The sequence below is a fragment of the Phascolarctos cinereus genome, unplaced genomic scaffold, assembly GCF_003287225.1.
Source record: "Phascolarctos cinereus isolate Bilbo 61053 unplaced genomic scaffold, phaCin_HiC Scaffold_726;HRSCAF=1367, whole genome shotgun sequence".
NCBI lineage: Eukaryota > Metazoa > Chordata > Mammalia > Diprotodontia > Phascolarctidae > Phascolarctos > Phascolarctos cinereus.
The window spans coordinates 317180239-317203255 of NW_027556098.1; the positions used below are offsets into that span (position 1 = coordinate 317180239).

The window sequence follows — 23017 nt, forward strand, 5'->3', positions numbered from 1 at the left end:
GCTTTTCTATAAATCAAGAGAGCACTGGTCAGTGAGAGGGAATTTGGAGCATGCATAGATCAAAGCATGTATGTTTGCCTCAAGTGGCCCCCATTGAGGCTTAGGAGATAACAAGGAGTTGTACCCCTATTCTCATACACCCCTGCTAGAAGAATGGTTAGGGAATGTTGTAGGAGTTGGAGCTCCCATTATCGGCAACCTTCTTGAGAAGACTAGACTAGAATAAAGTAAGTTTATTTGCCCCTCAGAAGCTGTCTTCCTGTCCTTCTGGCTGCCCAGATCAAGAATGAATCTGTTAGAGGCTGGGGCCTAAAAACTCCAGTGGCTCCTGCGATACAGTTAGTCACTTTCTACATGGTGGTTTTTCCATTCCTTTCTTGATGGTGACATCGCCTTCATACAGGTCTTTGCTGCTGGAGGTTTAGTTGAAGCAAATAGTTGCTGCCTTGGCTGTGCCTGCTGTGTGGTAAGGAGGCCTGCTGGCCAGCCAAGATCACAAGTCCGAGCTAGACCAATTCATGGTAGTTGGAAAACCTATTAGAATATGTGGAGAGTCAGGAAAAGAAAACAAAGCAAAATCAAATGTATCAACAGTGTTCTTAAAAAGAAAAGTAGCTGCAAAATGTCTATTTGGTGGGCAGGACATCTCAGCCACTACAGGTAGACCTGCAGCATGAAGGGAACATTGCTGTTGTTCCTCACGTGTGACTTTTCATCTTTTTTGTCTTTGCTTTGCACAGGCTGTCCCCTATGCCTCTAGTGCACTCCTTCTAACTTCTCTCTCAGAGTCCTGACTCTCTTTGAAGCTAAGCTCCAGAACTACCTCTTCTATAATGCCTTTCCTAATTCCCTCCAGTTGTTATTGTTTCCCTCCTGAAATTTATCTTATATTTACTTTGTATGCATTTTGTGTATGTTGTCATGTGGAGGCAGCTAGGAGACACTGGATAGAACGCTGTGCCAGGGGGCAGGAAGATTTCAGTTCCAATCTTGCCTCAGGAACTTGGGCAGGTCACTTAACCATCCCCTGCCTTAGCTCTCTCAGTTATAAAGTGTTATCCCTTTTGTTATCCCCAACAATAGCACCTACCTCCCAGGGTTGTTGTGAGGATCAAATTAAACAGATCATATTTGTAAAGCTCTTAGGGTACCTGGCACATAGCAGGTGTTTAATAAATCCTCCCTTCCTTCCTCTCTACCATTTGAGGATTGGAACTATTGTGTTTTTCTCTTTGTACCTTCAGTCTTTTGCATGGTGCCTGGCACATAGACGATTCTTAATAAATTTCTGTTGATTAAAACACCAACAACTCTTGTTAAATGTAAAATGTTAAAAAAGCATAGTATCTTAGAGTTGGAAGGAATATGAGAGATTATCTAGTCCAATCTACTATTTCTGTGTTATGTGGGATGTTTAATTAAATTAGACATAATTCTTAGGCAGAAAACCCAAAATGTGACTTCATTAAGTATTGCCATATGGTGAGAAACTTGAAGTTGGCTGTCCTTTGATGACCCTTACGAGCTGCAAGAGGTATGCCGCTAGTAAGAACAGGAGTTGTTTTCTTTCTTCTTCCTTATCCTTGCTGTTATAAAGCCCATAACTATTGCTTTTTTGTTCAGTAGTATTAATAATGAATTGTCCTTAATAGGTAAAGATAGTACCTTTGCTTTTTTTTTTTTTTTAACAGCATGTGCTGTTAATGGTTTTCTAGAGAGAGGGTGAGAGATTTCCTCTAATGCACCTATACTCTGGAGAGTCCTTTGTTACTGTTCTCTTTTAGGGAGAGCCCTGATTGTATGGATGAATTAACTTTGCTTTGCTTCATGCTGCACATATAATCTTAGTGAGCTCAGTAATGGCAGTTTAAGATAAATTTGAAAGCCTGAATGAATGAAGCAGTTTATTGCATAAATGCATGAGAGACCATAGAATAACAAAGCACTGTTGATTCAACAAGCAGTTAAGTGACTACTATGTGTCAGGGCCTGTGCTTAGGCACTGGGCATATAAAGACAAAAAATGAAATAGTCCCCATCCTCAAAGAACATGAATTCTGTTGGGGGTGGTAGAGAGGACAGCATGTATATACATAAGCACATCCAGAGTGAAAAACAAGTAAGCAGTAGAAGCTGGGAGATGGGAACTTAGGAAAGACTTCAGAAATCCATTGGCGTTTGAGTAAGGGAGTAATTTGGTCTAAACTGAACTTGAGGAAAATCACTTTAGCTACTGTGTGACTTAGGGAGAGATGTGAGGCCAAGAGACTAGTTAGGGGTCCATTGGGTTAGAAGGTAGAAAAGGCAAGATGTGGCAACTACTTGGATATGAGGGGTGTGAGAGGAAGTGGAATCAAGAACACTGGGTATGTGAATCTGGACAACTAGAAGAATAGTAGTGCCCTTGACAGAAATAAGGGAGTTTGGAAGATGGGTCGATTTTAGGGCAAACATAATGAATTCTGTTATGTACATGTTGAGTTTGAAAAGTCTCTGGGACATCCAGTTAGAAATACATATAGGTAGTCAGTGATGTAGGATAGAAATCCAGAGGAGAGATTGGGATTGAATACAGTATGTACATCTGTGAATTATCTGCATACGATTGATAATTAAACCTGTTGAAACTGTGAGGTCACCAAGTGAGCAGAGGGCCCAGGATACTGCCTGCCTTAAGATACACGTACAGTTAGAGGGAATAATGTGGATAATGAGCCAGCAAGAGGTGTGAGGAGTGGTCAGACAGGTAAGAGGAGAGTCAGGAGAGAGAGCAGTGTCATGAAAACCCAGAGTGAAGAGAGTATCTAGGAGGAGGTTTGATAGAGTGCCAGGCCTGGAGTCAGGAGCACCTGATTTTAAATCCGGCCTCATTACTGGCAGAGTGACCCTGGGCAAATCACTTAACCCGCATTTGCCTCAGTTTCCTCATCTGTAAAATGAGGTTGGAGAAGGAAATGGCAAACCACTTTGCCAAAAAAGCATCAAATGGGGTCACAGTTTGACATGACTAATTGACAAGGGAGCTAAATAGTATCAAATGCAGAGCAGTCAAGAAGGATGAAATCTGAGAAAAGATCATTGAATGTGGCAATTAATATGTACGTTAATTTTTAAGAATGCAGTTTCATGTGAATGACAAGTTCATATGCTTTATTGCCAACCATTGAGGAATGAGGAGAAATGAAGGCAGTATACATATTTTTTCCCCTAAGTATTTCAATGTCTGAGAAAGGGAAGACAGAGAGAGGACAATAGGTTGAGTGGACGATAGGGTATAGTGAAGATATTTTAGGAATAGGGGAGACTTGGTCATACTTGAAGGTAGTTTGAAAGGGACCAATGGTAGACAGGAATACTTTGAAGGTGGGGGGGAAGTGGGAGACTGGCAGGTCAAGATGAGATGAAATTGGATCAAGTGTTCTTGGCAGAGAGAATGTGTCTATGTCATTATCAAAGACTAGAGGAGAAGAGTGAGAGTTGTTATCAGTGGGTTTTGAGATGAGCAGAAGAAGAGGGAACTCATGGTAAATGACCTACATTTTCTTTCTTTTTTATTTTAACTTATTTATTTTTAATATTCATTTAAAAAAAAGTTTTGAGTTCCAAATTGTTTTCCTCCCTCATCTATTGAAAAAACAAGCAATGTATTAATTATGCATGTGACCTCATGTAAATATACTAGCCATGTTGCAAAAAAAAAAAGAAGCAAGAAAAATAGAGTAAAAAATTTGTACTCAGTTTGTACTTACAGTTCATCAGTTCTTTCTCTGGAGATAGACAGCATTTTTCATCATGAGTCCTTTGGAATTGTCTTGGATCATCGTATTGATCAGAGTAGCTATGTCTTTCATGGTTGGTCATTGTTATAGTATTGCAGTTACTATGTACCATGATCTGGTTCTATTCGCTTCAGTCTGTATCAGTTCATATAGGTCTTCCCAGGTTTTTCTTAAACAATTCTGCTTGGCTTTTTTTTTTTGGGCAGTTGGGGTTAAGTGACTTGCCCAGGGTCACACAGCTAGTACATTGTCAAGTGTTTGGTCTGAGGCTGAATCTGAACTTAGGTCCTCCTGACCTCGGGGCAGCATTCCATCCACTGTGTCACCTAGCTGCCCCTGTTCGTTATTTCTTACAGCACAGTATTATTCCATCACAATCATATACCAAAACTTCTTGTTCAGCCATTCCCCAATTGATAGGCATTCCCTCCACTTCCAGTTCTTTGCCACCACAAAAAAAAGCTGCAATAAATATTTTTGTCCATAAACGTCCTTTTTCCTTTTCTTTGGTCTCTTTGGGATACAGACCTAGTAATGATACTGCTGGGTTAAAGGGTATGTACAGTTTTTAAAAAAATTTTTGTAAAAAATTTTTTATTTTTAGTTTTCAACATTTACTTTCACAAGATTTTGAGTTCCAAATTTTCACCCCATCTTGCCCCTCCCCCCACCCCAAGATGGCATAAATTCTGAATATCCCTTCCTCTAGGCTGCCCTCCCTTCTCTCTCTCCTCCCCTTCTCTTATCTCTTTCCCCTTCTACTTTCCTGTAGGGCAGGATAGATTTCTGTACCCCATTTCCTATATTTCTTATTTCCCAGTTGCATATGAAAACTTTTTTTTTAAACATGTGTTTTTAAAACTTTGGGTTCCAAATTTTCTCCCTTCCTCCCTCCCTACCCACCCTCATTGAAAAGTCAAGCAACTCAATATAGATTATACATGTGCAGTTATGTAAAACACTTCCATAGAAGTCCTGTTGTGAAAAACTAACTCTGTTTCTCTTAATCCTATCCCGTCCTCCCCCCATTTATTCTATTCTTTCTTTTGACCCTGTCTCTCCTCAGAAGTGTTTGCTTCTGATTACCCCCTTTCCCAAACTTCCCTCCTCTCTATCATTCCCCTCCTATTCTATTCCCCTGCTCTCTTGTCCCCTTCTGCCCCTATTTTCCTGTAGGGTAAGACAGAATTCCATACCCAATTGAGTGTGTATGTTATTCCCTCCTTAAGCCAAATCCTATGAGAATAAGATTCACTCATTCCCTCTCACCCTCCCCTGTTTGCCCTCCACTGTAAGAACCTTTTCTTGTCTGTTTTTTGTGAGATAATTTACCCCATTCTACCTCTCCCTTTCTCCTTTTTCCAGTATAATCCTCTCTTACCCCTTAATTTTATTCTCCAGATATGACCCCTTCATCTTCAACTCACCCTGTGCCCTCTATCTATCTATCTATCTATCTATCTATCTATCTATCTATCTATCTATCTATCTATCTATCTATCTATCTGTCTGTCTATACATACATGTAATTTTTCCCTCAACTACCCTAATACTGACAAAGGTCTCATGAGTTATAAATATCATCTTTCCATGCAGGAATGTAAACAGTTCAACCTTAATAAGTCTCTTATGATTTCTCTTTCCTGTTTACCTCTTCATGTTCCACTTGAGTCTTGTATTTGAAAGTCAAATTTTCTATTCAGCTCTGGTCTTTTCATCAAGAATGCTTGAAAGTCCTCTATTTCACTGAATGACCATTTTTTTCCCCTGAAGGATTATACTCAGTTTTGCTGGGTAGGTGATTCTTGGTTGTAATCCTATCTCCTTTGCCCTCTGGAATATTATATTCCATGCCCTGTGGTCCTTTAATGTAGAAGTTGCTAAATCTTGTGTTATCCTGATTGTGTTTCCACAATACTTGAATTGTTTCTTTCTGGCAGCTTGTAATATTTTCTCCTTGACCTGGGAACTCTGGAATTTGGCTACAATATTCCTAGGAGTTTTCCTTTGGGGATCTCTTTCAGGGGAGATCGGTGGATTCTTTCAATTTCTATTTTGCCCTCTGGTTGTAAAATATCAGGGCAGTTTTCCTTGAAAGATGATGTCTAGGCTCTTTTTTTTGATCATGGCTTTCAAATAGTCCAGTAATTTTTAAATTCTCTGTCCTGGATCTGTTTTCCAGGTCAGTTGTTTTTCCAATGAGATATTTCACTTTTTCTAATTTTTCATTCTTTTGGATTTGTTTTACAGTGTCTTGATTTCTCATAAAGTCACTAGCTTCCAATTGCTCTATTCTAATTTTTAAGGAAGTATTTTCTTCAGTAAGCTTTTGGACTTCCTTTTCCATTTGTCCAATTTTAACTTTTTAGGGCATTCTTCTCCTCATTGGCTTTTTGGACCTCTTTTGCCATTTGGGTTAGGCTGGTTTTTAAGGTGTTATTTTCTTCAGTATTTTTTTGGGTCTCCTTTAGCAAGCTGTTGACTTGTTTTTCATGATTTTCTTGCATCACTCTCATTTCTCTTCCCAGTTTTCCCTCTGCTTCTTTTACTTGCTTCTCAGAATCCTTTTTTGAACTCTTCCAGGGCCTGGGACTGATTCATATTTTTCTTGGAGGCTTTGGATGTAGGAGCTTTGACTTTGTTGTCTTATTCTGGTGGTATGTTTTGATCTTCTTTGTTACCAAAAAAATACAGATCTATGGTCCGACACTTCTTGCGAGGTTTGCTCATGATCCCAGCTGATTACTTGAGTTATAAATTCTTGTCTGAGGCCTGCTCTAGGTTCACTGCGGCCTGCGTGCCATGCCAAACTGCGTTCCTCTCCCAGCCCGGCGTGATATACCTTTCTGATCAACCATCCAGATTGTCTTGGGCTGTAAATTTGTTTCACTCTGGCTTTTTGTGGATTCTGCTCCTTTAGAATTTGTTTAGAGCCATTTTTTATAGGTGTTTGCAGGGGTTTGGGGGAGAGCTCAAGCAAGTCACTGCTTTTACTCTGCCATCTTGGCTCCGCCCCCCTGTATCATCTCATTTGAAACTGAAGGTCCATACAAGGGGCAAAAGCAGTATCAATTTCATTTTAAAAGCTCAGGATCTTACTGTCTGAACCTTTACTTCATCAAACAAAATATTTCCAGTTGTAACTGTTTTGTATTGAATTATTGTTGTTTTTTGTTCTTCATTCTTGAAAAATACCGTAATATCAGGTAGGTGATACCATGAGTGGCAAAGAATGGGAATTTGAGTGTACTTCTCAATGGGGGAGTCGTTGAATAAGTTATGGTATAAGAAAGAATGAAGGGAAGGGTTTCAGTGGGAAGACATGGACTAATGCCTAGGGAAGAGAACAAAACCAGGAGAACAGTTTGTATAATGACAACAGTATGGTGGTTGTGGTTTGTCCTTTGTTCTCATAGAGGACCATGACATCAGGGAGATGATGACATGACTTGCAGTTGACTTTGATTTGAGTGAGGGAGGGCTGTTCAAGGTCACCAGCCTCACTTTCTCCTCCAGAGCCTACTGGGTCCAGTGGCCAGATATGGATCAGGACGACTGGAGATGACCATTTCTCATTGCCATGTAAATGGTGAAGAGAAACAACTTTGAAAGAATTAGGACCTCTGACATCAGCATAGTGACAAACCATGATTTCAGAATACTAATGATAATACATACTACCCAATTCCTGATAGATGAAGGACTCAGAGTACAGTATGAGGAGGCAGTCGGGGTTAAGTGACTTGTCCAGGGTCACACAGCTAGTAAGTGTTAAGTGTCTGAGGCCAGATTTGAACTCAGGTCCTCCTGACCTCGAGGCCAGAGCTCTATCTATTGTGCCACCTAGCTACCCTGACAAAAAATTTTTAATACTTGACTAATGTGGAAATTTGTTTTGATTGACCATCCATGCTTGTAATGAGGTTTGCTTTTCTTTTGCTGTCAGTTGGGATAGGGGAGGTCATGATGGGAAGTTGAGAAGGTGGATTTTTGCTGATTGAAACAAATACGATGTATTTTTTAAAAAGTCAGGGGGATGGGAAGTTGAATGTCCTATAGGTGAAAAAGCAGGTAGCCCAGTTAGGCTAGACTATAAGTAAATGACAACACTGTACAGTGAACTTGGAAAAGTAGGCTGTATTGAGGCATATTATAAAGGGTTGCTTTTTTTTTAAAAAGATACTAGTGTTTAATCCATATTGAAAAAATGGCAATATCATGCCAGTCATTTTAATGACAGCCAGAGTCAAAGGATCCAAATATTCTTTGTTTTCTTGGTGTTTTCCTAAGTTTTCCTTTTATCAATACTTGCTCTTTTCATTGACTCCCCAATATGAAGTTTCTTTTTGTTATGAGAAGGGTTTTAAATGCCAAACAGAAAAGTTTATATTTTCTGCTAGGGGCAATCTAGGGAGTCACTGGAGTTTCTTGAAGAGGGGAGTGTATCAACATATCCAGAATGCTATTCAATCTTTGGTATGTCTGCTGTGGAAGATGATCTTATTTTGGTAATACTGTATTCATTCTTCTAGAGTCAAATGTATATATCCTTTTGGCAAGAGGGTTTGCCCACTAATAAGGTATATATAACATACTCAGTGGACTAGCCATTGAGTCTAGGTCAAAGCTGTGATCCATAAGGAAGATGAAGTTGCGTGTTCTGCAGAGACTCCCCATTCCACTCCCTGTCATATTCTGCTCTGATTGCTAATCCAGAGTCCCCTTTGTTCATCTCTTTTATCAGTAAGGAAGAGGGTACCCAACTTGTGTCTGAATAATTTTGTTTTAGTGGAGATTTTGGTAGTCCAGTATATTTGCTGCAGATAATACCTGGCCTCAGTCATACTCACTGGCATCTATTGATTGTATAGATAATAAAACTACATTTCCCTAAAATAGTCTGTAATTTATACTTTTCAATTAACTAATTCTGGTTTTGGGTCTATTTGACCCAAAGTGAGTCAATTTTTAGTCTTTGAAAATGTTGCAGTTCAACATATAGGCTCCTTTCTCCATTGCATTTAATACTTCAGTGCTTTAACGGTCCATCATTTTTGGAGTGTGGATATTCCTTCCATGGTTTTTTCTCCCATTCATTTGTTCACATGTGCAGATCACAATGGTGACTTAGTAGTTTTTGAATGTTGCTGTGGTGGGAAGTTCATCACCCTTCAGGCAACCTAGTGATAAGTTTCTTTGAACTTAACCTTAGACCTTCCAAGTACAGCTCTATAGTATATCACTGGGCAGCACTGGAAGAAGAACATTAGTAGAGGATTACAAATACAGAGGAATTTATTTCATTCTGTTATTACCAAATTTGAAGACTAACATAAAATATGCCATTTTGAAAATAAACAGTTGTTTGGGGGTAACAGTGAGGAGAATAATGAGTTCTAGATTCTGAATTTATTCTAGACTCTTAATTCCATTAGAACAGATTGTTTTGTATCTAAGCCAGCACTTAACATTCCATAAATTCAGTTCAAGTAAAGTGCCTACATTTTGCTGTAAACTGATTGAGTTACAGATTTTACATATGATAAAGTTCCTTCCCTCCTAGAGTTTATAATCTAGTAATATACAAACATAGGTAATTATAATACATGATGATCAATTCTTCACTGAATATTTATTAAATACTTATTGTATGCCAGGTGCTGGGGATGCAGACAAAAAGAAGAAATCCCTGCTCTCATATTCTGATGGGGAAGACATCGTATGCAGAAATAGGCACATACAAGATTCATGTAGACTAGTTTTGTGTTTTGGGAAAATCACTTTGGCAGCTGAATGGAGGATGGAATGGAGTGGGGAGAAGCCAGAGGCAGGGAGAACAGTTAGGAGGCCAGAAATGATAGAGTTCTGGACCAGGGCAATGGCTGTGTGAATGGTTAAAAGGCAGTGCATTTGAAAGATGCAGTGGTTAAGGAAATAACAAGATTTGGAAACTGTTCAGATATGTAGGGTGAGTGAGAGTGAAGAGTTGAGGATGACTCTGTGGATCTGGGAGGATGGTGGGATCCTTGACAGCAATAGGGAAGTTTAGAAGAGGGGTAGATTGAGTGATGGGGAGGTGAAGATAATGAGTTAGTTTCAGATGTGCTGAGTTTGTAAGGGAGACTGAAAAGGTATGGTTACATAGGTATGAGGAGATCCAAGAGAAAGCAAAGTGAAAAAGGTTAATTTGGCTTAATTGCAGATGGGGGGGGAAGGAAGAAAAATGTCTAGTGAGGCTGGAAAAATACACTGTGACCAGGTTGTGAAGGGCTTTAACAGAGGTCTTCTGGACAGAGGAGTTTATATTTTATCCTAGAGGCAGTAGGAAAGCCACTAGAATCAGTTGAGCAGAGTAATGATATAGTCAGATCTGCCCTTAAGGAAAATAATTTTAGCAGCAGTGTGTAGGCTAGACGGCCCTAGGTAGAGATTTGAGGCAGAGAGGGAACTAGAAGGTTTTCGTGTCCCCACCAGATGAGGAGGAAGGTCGCTTACCTTTTTTCAGCTTCAATGTTCTTATCGGTAAGTTATAGATAAGTGCCTTCTTCACAGGGTCAAATGAGAACATATGCAAAGCACTTTGTAAACCTTAAAGTGCCGTATAAATGCTAGTGATGATGACCATGATTGATAATGATGGAGTTTGCTTTCTAATGGGGGATGATAATACATGGAAGGAGTCTGGGAAGGTTGAAGAGCGTGGTTTGGAGTGAAGTTGGTAGGGTAGTAGTTCAGTCATTTGTCCTTGGCATTCCAGTGGTAGAATCCCAGGTTGCAGTGTGCTAAGCATGATGGCCAGATGGCTGGCACTACCATGTGGAGCTGCTCTTGTGGGAGGTTATAGATGATTTTTTTTGGGGGGTATAATTTCCTATGGGAGGAATGCAGTAGGGGCTAGACCTGTGATTTCACATACCTAGGGAGCTCCCTGGAGAGCAGAATCTCTTTACCAATGTAAGTCAGTACTGTCTCTGCAATATATATTGTTAGAATGAGTTGCCTAGAGCCTATGGTCAACTCTTAAAATGTCTTACAATGCCATATAAAGTGGTACCTATAACTAGTGATAGTCAAATTATAGGATCATAAATTTAGACCAGAAAGCGCCCTTAAAAGTCATTAAGTCCATCCTCCTCATTTTATAGATGAGGAAACTGAGGCCCAGAGAAGTTAAGTCTCTTCCCTAGAGTCACATAGTTAGTAAGTGTCTGAGACTGGATTTGAACCCAAGTTTTTCTGACTCCAGGTCTCGTACTTTATCCACTTCATTGTACTATCTTTCCATTATCTATAATACATAGGGATCATCAAAACCCACTGATAATCTACCCTGCTGCATTGGGATATTGACCTATTTCTGATTTTTCTGGAGCCTTTCTGTTATTCTAGTCATTAAAATTAAATAATTTCATAGTTAGAAAGGACCTTAGAGATGATTTAATATAAGCTCCCACTAAATAGAAATTGATATTGTAGATACATATGATAAATGGTCATTGTAAGCTTGATTACTTCTAGTGGCTGAGTAATCATTAGCTTATAAGGCAACATCTTCTATTTAGATGGCTCTGATTGTTGAAGCCTTCTTTTGCATTGAACTGAAATCTGCCTTCCCACAACTTTTACCTGCTTGTTATGGTTCTGCTCATGGGACCGTGTCCACATGATAGCTCTTCTTCTAGCTATCAAGTTTCCTGTCTAGTCTTCCTCCTGATATATAGGGTATAGAACTTCCACCAGAATGGTCACTTTCCTCTGAATACCTTTTAGTCTGTCAGATTCAGCTTGAAATGTGGCATTTGGAATTCTGTTGTCACTTAAGAAAAACATTTATTGATTATGTGCCGTCTTCACAGTGTTCAACAAAGCACGAAATCAATGACATATTCTTTGCCATTGGGGAGCCAGTCATCTGAGCAAAGCATTCTAGATGTGATCTGACCCGCACACAATCTAAGTGAGATTGCTGCTTTATTTAATTTGGCATTAAAATTGAGTTGGTTGTTGGATGAATGTCACGTAAGGTTCAGGTGGATCAGGAGGCCAATCTGGATATGTTGAGTCTTCATGAGAATTGTATGTGGATATATTGGATAAACAGTAGGTTCATTTTAAATTTTGTTTCTGACCTGTCATTTCATCAGTATAGGGGGTTTCCAGTATGGAAACTCCTTCCACGAAATGCAGCCTGCCATTTATGATTTTAGAGAATTGTACAGCACGGGGAGTGGTTATTGACTTGCCTGTGGTCATGCAGATAGTATGTGTCAGAAACAGAACTTTGACGCCTAGTCTTTAAAATTCGGAGAGAGGTGAGTGGGAAATGTATTCAGAAGAAAGTGTTTGTGTGATCCAGGGCACGCTATAGTAATGACAGTCTGGAAGCCTGGAAATGGAAGCATTTTTAAAGTGAGCACTTGGGAACTTTTTCTTAGAGAGCACTTTGTTCTCCATTTAGATTGTACAAGCCTGTTAAACCTGAAGATTCTGTGACAGTAGTCACAGTATCTAGGCTTTGTTCAAAAAGTAGGTAGTATGTTTTCCTGGGTAGTTACAGGTATAAATGCTTGTTGTATTGCATTTATATGCATTTATTAGTATTCCTGACACAGCAGATTTATAGATGTTAGCCTGAAGAAAGAGAGAGCATGTTTTAGGGCTGAGCAGTTGGTTCCTACAGGCAAGGCCTTATGACTGAATTAGCTGCCATTAAAAAAAAAAATCTTATCTTGCCAGGGTGAGGCTAGCATGCCTGTATATAAGGGTATGGAAACTTTAATATTGGCATTATTTGTTTCTTTTTCTGTGAGTTTAAAAATCTGTAAGATATAAAATTGTCTGGGTTTTAGAGTTAGCTCTTTAGAACCGGTCCCCTTCGTACCTTTTCAGTCTTTTTAGACCTTACTTCTTCCATGTATTCTGTGATCCATGACACTGGTCTCTTGCTGTTCCACCAACACTCTGTCTCCTGACTATGCGTTTTCATTGGCTGTATCCCATGCCAGGAATGCTTTCCTTCCTCATATCTAGCTCCTGGCTACCTTGATGTCCTTCATATACAGCTAAAATTCCACCTTGTGAAAGAAACCTTTCTTAGTCCTCCTTAATGCTAGTGCCTTCCCTCTGAGATTGTCTCCAATTTGTCCTTTCTATGCAGTTTATCCTAGCTTGTTGATAAATAGTTTTTTGCATGTTGTCTTCCCTGTTGGACTGTGAGCTCCTTGGTGGGCGAGTTAGTTTTGCTTTTCTTTGTATCCCCAGCATTAACACACCACCTGGCACATAGTAGGTGCTTGATTTGAGATTATCTGGTTCCTCTTTCAGTTTATCTTACGTTCTTATTGACTCGCTTATATCACTGTTTATATAACTTTTGAATTGCCAGCATCAGTGATTCAAAACAATACATGCCCCACTATTGGAGCCACCACTGGAAGCACTGTAGGAGAGGAGAGCCAGGATTGGGGGTGGAGGTTTGACCAAGGCTGTAGAAACTGGATGGATGTGGGTGAAATACCATTTACATTGAATTCTCTCAACAGCTGGAATCATTGTTGGATGGAATAGCCTGTGAGCTCCTACTATTTTTGGCTCTTCTTTTCTTATCTCTGATTGCACAGAGAAGCTTCCAAACATCTGAAAACGGTGTGGGATGTATGTGATGACTGCAGTCCCCTTTCCTCCATTTCAGATGGATTTTCTTTAGCGTACTTTCTTGTGGGGGGGAAGTGTTACTTTTTAGGGAATTTAATTTAATTTTGCAGGCATTTATTAAGTACCAGCTATTTGCAAAGCATTGTGTTAGATGCTGGGGAAAATAATAGTAATTCCCTGTATTTTTACAGTACTTTATGCTTTTTTGGAATTTTGTTCATATCCATGTTATTTCCTTCTCATACTGATCCTGTAAGGTAGATGGGTGAGGTGTTATTAATCTTACTGGACAAATTAGAGAATTGAAGCAAAAAGAAATAAAATGATTTACCCATGGTCTTTGAAAATAAATGAATAAACAGCATAACCTATTAGACTTAGAGGTAATGAAAAATAAGATTTCCAGAAAATTTTCTGTAGGGAGAAAACTAAATGACCTTTTTTTTTCCCCATTTTTTTTTAGCGTCGTCTTCGACATCTCCGGAATATTGCTGCTCGGAACATTGTTAATAGGAATGGCCACCGACTCCTTGATACCTACTTCACACTTCACTTGTGCAATAATGAAAAGATATATAAAGGTAAAGGAAGCCATGTATTTGGAAGCCATGGACTGTTACATCCCATTCTTTTCTCATATCATTCCCTACAAGCATGTTTATGTAGGAGTTTGTCCTTTTGGCACATGTTGAGAGGCACCTGTGAGCTAGTGATTTGGGGTCAGAGAATCAGCTTTGAGTTTTGGATTATTACTTTGTGACTTGAGGCAAATAATTTTGCTCCTCTAGGTTTTGTTTCCTTATGTGTATGATGAAGAAATTAGACTAGATGTTCTCTAGGTACTTTACCATTTTCAATCTTAGACTCTTATAATTTTTAATTTAATTGATAGCAGTTCTCATTTCATGAATTAAAGGAATATTGCTTAAGGTAGGTTGCTTGAACAATAGTAACTCTTACGTTTTTCATTATGAATGTTAGTTGATATTTATCTTTAACCCAGACTTATTGCACTGGTCCTTAAAAATAGTGCTTATAGATCATCTCCCTTGCGTGGTTTGATTTGTCCTCCCATAGTCAACAATCACCTATTTTTAAAAAATAAATTTTATTGATATCTTTTGTTTTTACATTACCAAAATTGCTCCCAGAATATATCTTCTTCCCCCTCTCCCAGAGGTCATCTTGTTTTGGTTTCATGTTGTGTTGTGGAGGTCATCTTGAAAGAATTCACAGACTCACACCATTTTCAACCCAAGCAAGGTCAGTCATTAAGAATTACACCTTTCAGAAGCAGACTGGGCTTCAAGAAGGAACCAGCAGCTTAGCAGAGCAAGACAGGGATTTTTATAGAGCAAAAGATGCAATTACATCATTATAGAATATATGAATATTTAAATATAGGAGGAGTTTATTGATACGGGAGGGGTTCTTGCCTTGGTGGAGCTGTGCGTGCAGTTACACAGATTGCATACAGAAAAGCCCCCTTGGAGGGGCTTTTATAATGTTATAATAAGCCTCTCTACGTCATAAGTTCACCTTAAGATACTTCTTTGCTATTACTGCATAGGAATCCACTCAGGCTGTGATTTAATGGTCAAACATACTGGTCCGTGTCCTATTTATTGGTGCTGCTTTCTGATTGGTTGGCTGTTGCAGTCTTGTCTGGGGCAAAATGATTGGCTGGCTATCGAGGTCCTGTCTGAGACTTGATGGATGTGGTTGACATACCTGCTGTTCTAGTGAAGCTTTGAGGCCTGTGAGGAAGCTGAGATATTGAGAGTGGGGACAGTGGCTAGACTGGGGCTGGGGTAGTGGCTAGACTCCATCAATCTCATATAACAAACAATATTTTTATAGAAAAAAAAGAAAAGGAGGAAGAAGGGAAAAATCAACAAAATTGACCAGTACATTGAAAAAGTATGAAAATAAGTGCAGTATTCCACACTCGGGGACCTCCTGCCTCTACGTGTGGAGGAGTGGGAGGAGGATGTCTTATCGTGTCTTTTCTTTAGGGCCATGCTTTCAGCAGGCATTTATTAGACATTTTCTGTGTGTAAGGAATTGTGCTATGGACACTGGATGCAAAGTAGAGTAGAAATATTTCCTATCCTAAAGGAGCTTACATTCTAATGGGGAAATAACAAGCAGATAACTAGGTATACACTGAGTAGGTGGAAGACAGTCTGAGCAGAGACAGTATTAGCAATGGAGGAAGAGGGGAGTCGGGAAGGAAAGTTTTTCTAAATAAGGTGGGACGTAAAGTGAGATTTGAAGGGAGCTCAGGCCAAATAAGAGGTGGGGGAAGACCATTCCAGGCATAAGGAGCAGCCAGTGCAAAGCATATAGAGATGGAGTGTTATATACCCCAGAAACCGCAAGTAGCCCAGTGATGGGGATTGTAGAGGGTGTAGAGAGCAGAGAAGGGGAAGAAGACTGGAAAGGTTTGAAGATAAGGTAAAGAATCAAGGAAAGGTTAGACTGTGTTAATAATTCTAATTCTGCTTTTGGGATCACTTTTAGAAAGAAATTGAACTGTGAATTTTTGTGGCTTCTTCTTGTGTATTGAATTTTATGTCCTGTGGATCCTGAAAGAAATAACAGTTTAAAATGATCATTACTACTATTGCTGCTGCTGCTGCTGCTTCTTCTCTTCTTCCTCTTAACTAGCATTTATATAGCACTTTTGTTGTCTCATTTCAACCTAACAACTGCCTTAGGAGGTAAGTGCTATTATCACTATTTTACAGATGAGGAAACTGAGGCAAAGAGAGGTTTAAGTGATTTGCCCAGGGTCACACAGCTAAAGGTTTGGAAGCAGTATTCAAACTCAGGTCTTCCTAACTCTTGAGTCCTACTTTCTATGTACTATCACCTAGCTCTTCTGCAACTACTTATGTTGCCTTATCAAGAATGAAACTGACACAGTCATTTCAGTTGGTTTTATAAGAGTGGAAGAACATGTAGTTAATGAAACACTGGACTGGGAAAAAGAAAACCTGGGGTCTAGGTATAGCTTTACTGTTGTCTACTATTTGAATTGGGGCAGGTGATTTCTCTCTGAACTTCTAGTTTCTCATCTGTAAAATGGGCATGTGTGCAATGAATGGAAAGAAATAGGGGGTTGGTATAGATCACAGGTGTTGGTCAAGCAGCCGCATTATTGTGTGAGCCAGATTAAAATGTAATTAGGAAATATTTAACAAAATAAGTAAAAATACAATAGAAAATAGAAAATGTTCACGTGTAATTTTCTAGCTCAGTATATGGCAGGAGGCATCCTTATGTAGAGTTTAGTGGTGCTATTTCTATTTGAGTTTGATACCGCTGGTCTGGACAACCTCTCAGGGATCTTTCGACTCAAAATTTATGATCTTAGCAATATGCTTACATAGTGCTTAGTTCACAAAGATTGTTTTGGACTTAGAGATGGGACGACAGATTTGAAAGTGCATGGTAGTCTGTAAAGCTCCTTGTAATTACAGGGTTTTAGTAACAACTATAATAACAACAAAGATTGTTATTAAAAGTCAGCAACAATAATTATAGGGCTTTGAGAATTCACATTTAGTCATGGCATAAAGGTGAAAAATTCAAGTGACATTTTTTAAAATTAAATTTTAATTTTTTGCTTAACAAAAATGCACCTTCTTTCCTTCTTCTCTTATTCCCCACACCCACCCATAATCCCCCTAAAAGAAAAACAAAACCTTTATAAGAAATATGCATAGTCAAAAGCAAAACAAATTCCTGCATTGCCTGCATCCAAAAAATAACATCTCTGTCTGCACCCTGAGTCCATCCCTCTGTCAGGAGGTCACGCAGGGTCCTTTGGAATTCTATTTGTTCATCAAAGTTCCCAAGTTTTTCAAAGTTGTCTTTGCAGTATTGTTTACACTCAATTCAAGTGAGGCAACTAGGTGGTGCCCATAGGAGATAGCTATACTTGGAGTTAGGAGACCTGAATTCAAATTCTGCTCCAGATACTTGCCAGTTGTGTGACCCTAGGGAAGTCACTTAACCCTCTTTCAGTCTCAGTTTTTTTCATCTGTAAAATTGTAATAATAGCACCTACTTCCCAGGATTCTTGTGAAAATCAAATGAGAGAACATATGTACAGTGCTTTATAAACACTGTAGTGCTGTAGAAATGCTTGTTGTTATTCTCAGATTTTTCTGAAAATGTCCCCTTTAAGATATCTTACAGTACAGTAGTATCCTGTTTACAAACAGTACATGTGTCGATTCATTCTTTCTTTGATGAAACACCCTCTCAGTGTGTAGTTCTTTGCCATCACAAACAGAACTACTATTAACATTTTTGTATACAGTGTGTTCTCTTTGATCTCATTGTGTTAGAGACCTAGTAGCAATATCACTGGGTCTGAGGGTATGCACAGTTTATTAGGTTAAGGGGCATCATTCCAAATTGCTTGGCAGAATGGCTGGACTAGTTCACAACTCTATGTACTGTGCATTGATGTTTTTATTTCCCACAGCCTCTCCGGCATTTGTCATTTTTGTTTTTTTGCCAGCTTTAGAAACTCAGTTGTTTTATATTTCTCTGATTTATTGGTGATTTGGAGCATTTTTATATGACTGCTTATGGCTTGGATTTTTTCCCTTAAAACTGCTTATTCAGATCTTTTGACCATTTATTGGTTGGGAAAAGGGTCTTATTCTTTAACGTTTGAATTAGTTCCTTATATGGCATAGAAATGAGACCTTTGTCAGAGAAACTTGCTACAAAGATTCCCCATAAACCCCTCCTTCTAATCCTATTTGCATTAATTTTCTGTGTGTCAAAACTTTTAAATTTTATGTACTCAAAATTGTCCATTTTACCTTCAGTGATCCTCTTTTATTTGGTTATGAACTCTTCCCCCGTCCGGAGATCCCGTAGGCCGTTTCTTTCTTGTCCCTATAATTTACTTATGATGTTGTAACTTTTTATATATATATATATATATATTATACACATATGTATATATATAAAAATATATATACATACACACACCCTCACACACATATCTATACACATATACGTGTGTGTGTATCTATATATCTATATTTATTTATGCCATTTGGAGCTTATGTTAGTATCTGATGGAGGTGTTGGTCTAAACCTATTTTCTGCCAGCCCTTTGTCTAGTTATCCCAGCAGTTTTTGTCGTGTAGTGAGTCCTTACCCCAATAGTTAGGGTCTTTAGGTTTATTGAACTCTAGGGCACTATGTTAATTTACTTTTTTATGTTTTTTTATCTAATCTGTACCACTGATCAATTTTTCTTTTTTAACCAAAATCATTTAATTTTATTAAAATAATTTAAACAAAATTATTTTGCTGATTGCTGATTTGTAGTATAGTTTGAACTCTGATACTGTTAGGCTTTCTTCCTTTCCATTTTTAAAAATTATTGTCCTTCAAATTCTTGACTTTTGTTCTTTTGAGTCAGTTTTTAAAAATTATTTTTTGTAGTTCAGTAAAATAATCCTTTGATTGGTATGGCTCAAATTAGTAAAATAGTTTAGGATTATTTTCATTTTTATTATGTATAATACTTTATACAATGTGGTATATAAATATATATCTTATGTTTATAGAGCATATATTGTTATTTATTATACTGTTGGCTTAGCTAACTCATGAGCAATTAAAATTTCTCCAGTTATTCAGGAGGTCTTTTTGTGTAAAAGAGTGTTTTTTTAACTTGTATTTATATTGTTCTTGTGTAGTTAGACTCTGAAATATTTTATATATTCTATACTTACTTTAAATGGAATTTTGCTGTTTCTTCTTGTTGTTTTATTGGTATTATACTAAAATGCTGATGATTTATATAGCCATCTTATATCCTTTAACTTTGCTGAAGTTGTTTCAATATTTTAGTTGACTTCTTAGGATTCTCTAAACGTACCTGCGTATTATCTGAAAAAAAGCAATAATAACTTTGTGTCTTTGCCACATACTTATTCCCTCAGTTTCTTTATCTTGTTTTTTTTTCCCCCCTCTATAGCTGACATTTATAACAAGTAATTGTAGTGACCGTGGGTGTTCTTGTTTTACCCCTGAAATTACTGGAAAAGATTCTAATTTATCCCAATTTCATATAATGCTGGTTCTTATTTATAGATTTATAATTTTTATCATGTTAATGAAAAGATCTATTTTTCCTACCCTTACTGGTGATTTTGACAAATGGGTGTAGTATTTTGTCCAAAGCTGCATTCTTTTCTGCATTCATTGATTTAAATATTATTTGTTACTTTTATTATTCAGCCATCTTGCCAATTATGTTTATAGTTTTCCTAATATTAAAACAGTTGTGCGTTTTTGGTATATATTCATAGTATGTGGTCTCTGTGACATATTGTTGCAGCCTCTTTGCTAATATTTTATTTAAAATTTTTGTATCGGTGTTCATTAAGAATGTTTTTCTATGGTTTACTTTCTCTGTTTTGATTCATCTGGTGCAGGATGAAGACAATAGCTTTATCATAGGAGAAGTTTGTTAGAATCACTTACTTTTGCTATTTTTGTGAAATTGTTTCTACAATATTGCAATTAATTGTTCTTTGAATTTTTGATAGCATTCACTAAATCCATCCAGTCTTTTTTTTTTGTCTTTGACAGTTCATTTATGACTTGTTCAGTTTCTCTTCGATTGAGTTGTTCAAATCCTCTATTTCTTGTTTTGTTAGTCTAGGTAGTTTATATTTTTGTACATATTTATCCAGTTCATTTAAATTGTTAGTTTTTTTGGCAAATAGTTTCCAAATAGCTTCTTATGGCCTTTCTTTTTTCTTCATTTGTTGTGAATTCTCTCTCTTTCTCTTGATACTACTAATTTAGTTTTCGTCTTCTTTTAAATCAAATTAGCTTATGGTTTAAGCTTTTTTTTTTTCTTCCAGAAAACCAGGTCCTATTTTTATTCAAATTTTTTTTCTTTCAATTTTACCTATGTATTTGACTTTAAGAATTTCTAATTAGTTTTTAATTTGGTGCTTTTTTAAAAATTAAGGATACCCTCAATGTATTCATATATTATTCTCATAAAAATTTTATATGAGGTAGAGTAGTGTAAGTACTACAGCCTAGTGCTCTTTCCTCCCTACTTGCATGTTCCCCCTTCCCCCTTCCCCCCCCCCCAGATACATTTAGAAAATATACCAGACTAGATCCTAATTGGGAAGTTCACAAGTTTACATCTTGGATCTAGGAGAATAATAACAAAACTCATCTGGAGGAAGAAAAAGTCAAGGACATCAAGGGGATTAATGAAAAAAGTGGAAAGGAAGAGGACCCAACAATACCACATTTCAAACTATATTACAAAGCAGTAATCATCAAAACAACTTGGTGTTGTTGAGTTGTTTCAGTTGTGCCTAACTCTTTATGACCCCATTTGGGGTTTTCTTTGCAAAGATATTGGAGTGGTTTGCCATTTCCTTCTCTGTCTTATTTTATAGATGGGGAACTGAGGCAAACATGGTTAAGTGACTTGCCCAGGGTCACACAGCTAGTAAGTATGTGAGGCTAGTTTTGAACTCAGGTCCTTCTGACTTCAGGCCCAGCAATCTATCTATTATATTACCTAGCGGCCCAAAACAATTTGGTACTAGGTAAGAAATAGAGAATGGAACAGATTAAGTATACATTATATAGAAGCAAATGAACATAGTAGCCTAGTGTTTAATAACTCTGAAGATCCCAGCTACTGGGGAAAGAACTTACAACTATTACAACTATATAGTGAAAACTATTGGGAAAATTGGAAAGCAGTCTGGCAAATGCTAGGTTAGACCAGCAGCTCATAACATATACCAAGACAAGTGCCAAATGCATGCATAATTTAGACATGCGAAGTAACGTCACAAACAAATAAGAGGAGCGTGGAAGAAATTACTTGAGAGGTCAGTGGATAGGGAACCAAACAGGAGATAGAGGGGATCATAGAAGGTAAACTGGATGAGTTTTGTTACATAAAATTAAAAGAAGTTTATGCACAAAACAAAGCCAATGCAACTAAAAGTTGAAAAGAAGTAAAAACTGGGCAAAAGAAATTCTTTATAGTAGCAAGTTTCTCTGACAAAGATCTCATTTCTTAGGTAAATAGGGGACTGATTCAAATGCTAAAGAATAAATGCCTTTCCACACCTAATAAATGGTCAAACAATATGAATAAGCAGTCCTCAAGGGAAAAAGTCTGAGCCATAAATAGCCATATAAAAAATTCTCCAAATCACCGATAATTACAGAAGTATAAAACAACTCAGAGTTTCTGCCTTACATCCATTAGATTGGTAAAGTTGACAAAACAAAAATGACAAATGCTGGGGAGGCTGTGCCCCAAAACCTAATAAGCTATGCATACCTTTTGACCCAGTGATAGTTACTAGGTCTGTGCCACAGTGAGATCAATGAAAGAAGAAAGACTCCATGTTATTAATAGTAGTTTTGTTTGTGGTGGCAGTGAATTAGAATTGGAAACTTGAGTGAGTGCCCATCAGTTGGGCACATCAAATTCAAGGACTCACCTGGGCAAATCTATAAGTAGATCTGAAAGGAAAGAGATGGCACCTTTGGCTCATTAAAAAAATGCATATTTGTGAACATGTTATTGAGGCAGTGTTGGGCTGTGGTCTTCTGTCCTATCCTTTATCTTTGGCACATAACCTTCTTCATAAACTTAACAAACTATTGAAACTTGATCAGAATGTTAAACTTTGTAATTTTAGCTTCTCATTTCAAAGGAAGGTGAAGAAGAAGTTTCCATTCTTTTCAGAGCTCTTCCCTTAGGTATTATAATCCACATCTATACAGGTGAAATATCTTTGGTTCATGGTGGCATCCAGAGTGAGAAGGCTGCTAGACTGTGGTGCTTAATTAAGCTAGTTTCCTGGGCAAGAAAGCACCAGTAGAATGGTAGAGGAATTAGTTCAGAGAGTCAGGAAACAGGGCCATTCCTTCTAGGTTCTTTGCTTTTTACATGATTTAAATCCTTGATCTTGACTTCCCAAGGCTCCCACAGTCACCTGTAACCTACAAAGGAAACAGTCAGTGCTGTGATGAACTGACAGGTAGTCAAAGATATAATATTTGTCACATTGAAGAGAATATGAGATATTGGACTGTCCAGAGTCCTTGGGAAGTATAAATAAGAAATCTTACCCCAGGAAGATGCTGTAAGGATTGCAGTGGCAGTGAGTGTAACCAGATTCTGACTGACTGATCAGCTTCCCGTAGCGTAGCATGGTATAGTACAAAGACCATCGTATTTGGAGTCAGAGGACCAGGGTTCGAAAGGCAGGTTCTCTATTTAATACCTTTGTGACTGTGGACAAATAATTTAGCCTCCATTTCTTCCTTTTTTTGGAGATTGGCTGAGATTGTCTCTCAGACCCCTTTAAGCTTTAAATTTTGTGGATACCAGATCAGCTGCAAAGTCAAAAATAACATCTGAGGTGGTATGGTACAATGGAAAGATGACTGGCTCTGGAGTCTGTTAAGAGGAAGTAGGTTCATCTGCCTTTGATGCTTACTACTGTATGAGCGTGGGCAAGTCAGCTAATCTTTTTGGGCCA

General features: G+C 37.9%; 1 protein-coding gene across 2 annotated transcripts in view; it reads left to right on the forward strand.

Moving 5' to 3' along the window:
• The window catches only part of UVRAG (UV radiation resistance associated), a 443033-nt gene that overhangs the window by 20250 nt on the left and 399766 nt on the right, over window positions 1-23017 (forward strand). For both annotated transcript variants that reach the window (XM_020989535.2, XM_078156924.1), the window contains exon 2: window positions 13897-14014. In XM_020989535.2, coding sequence (XP_020845194.1) covers window positions 13897-14014 — 118 coding nt within the window. The remainder of the gene's footprint in view (window positions 1-13896; window positions 14015-23017) is intronic.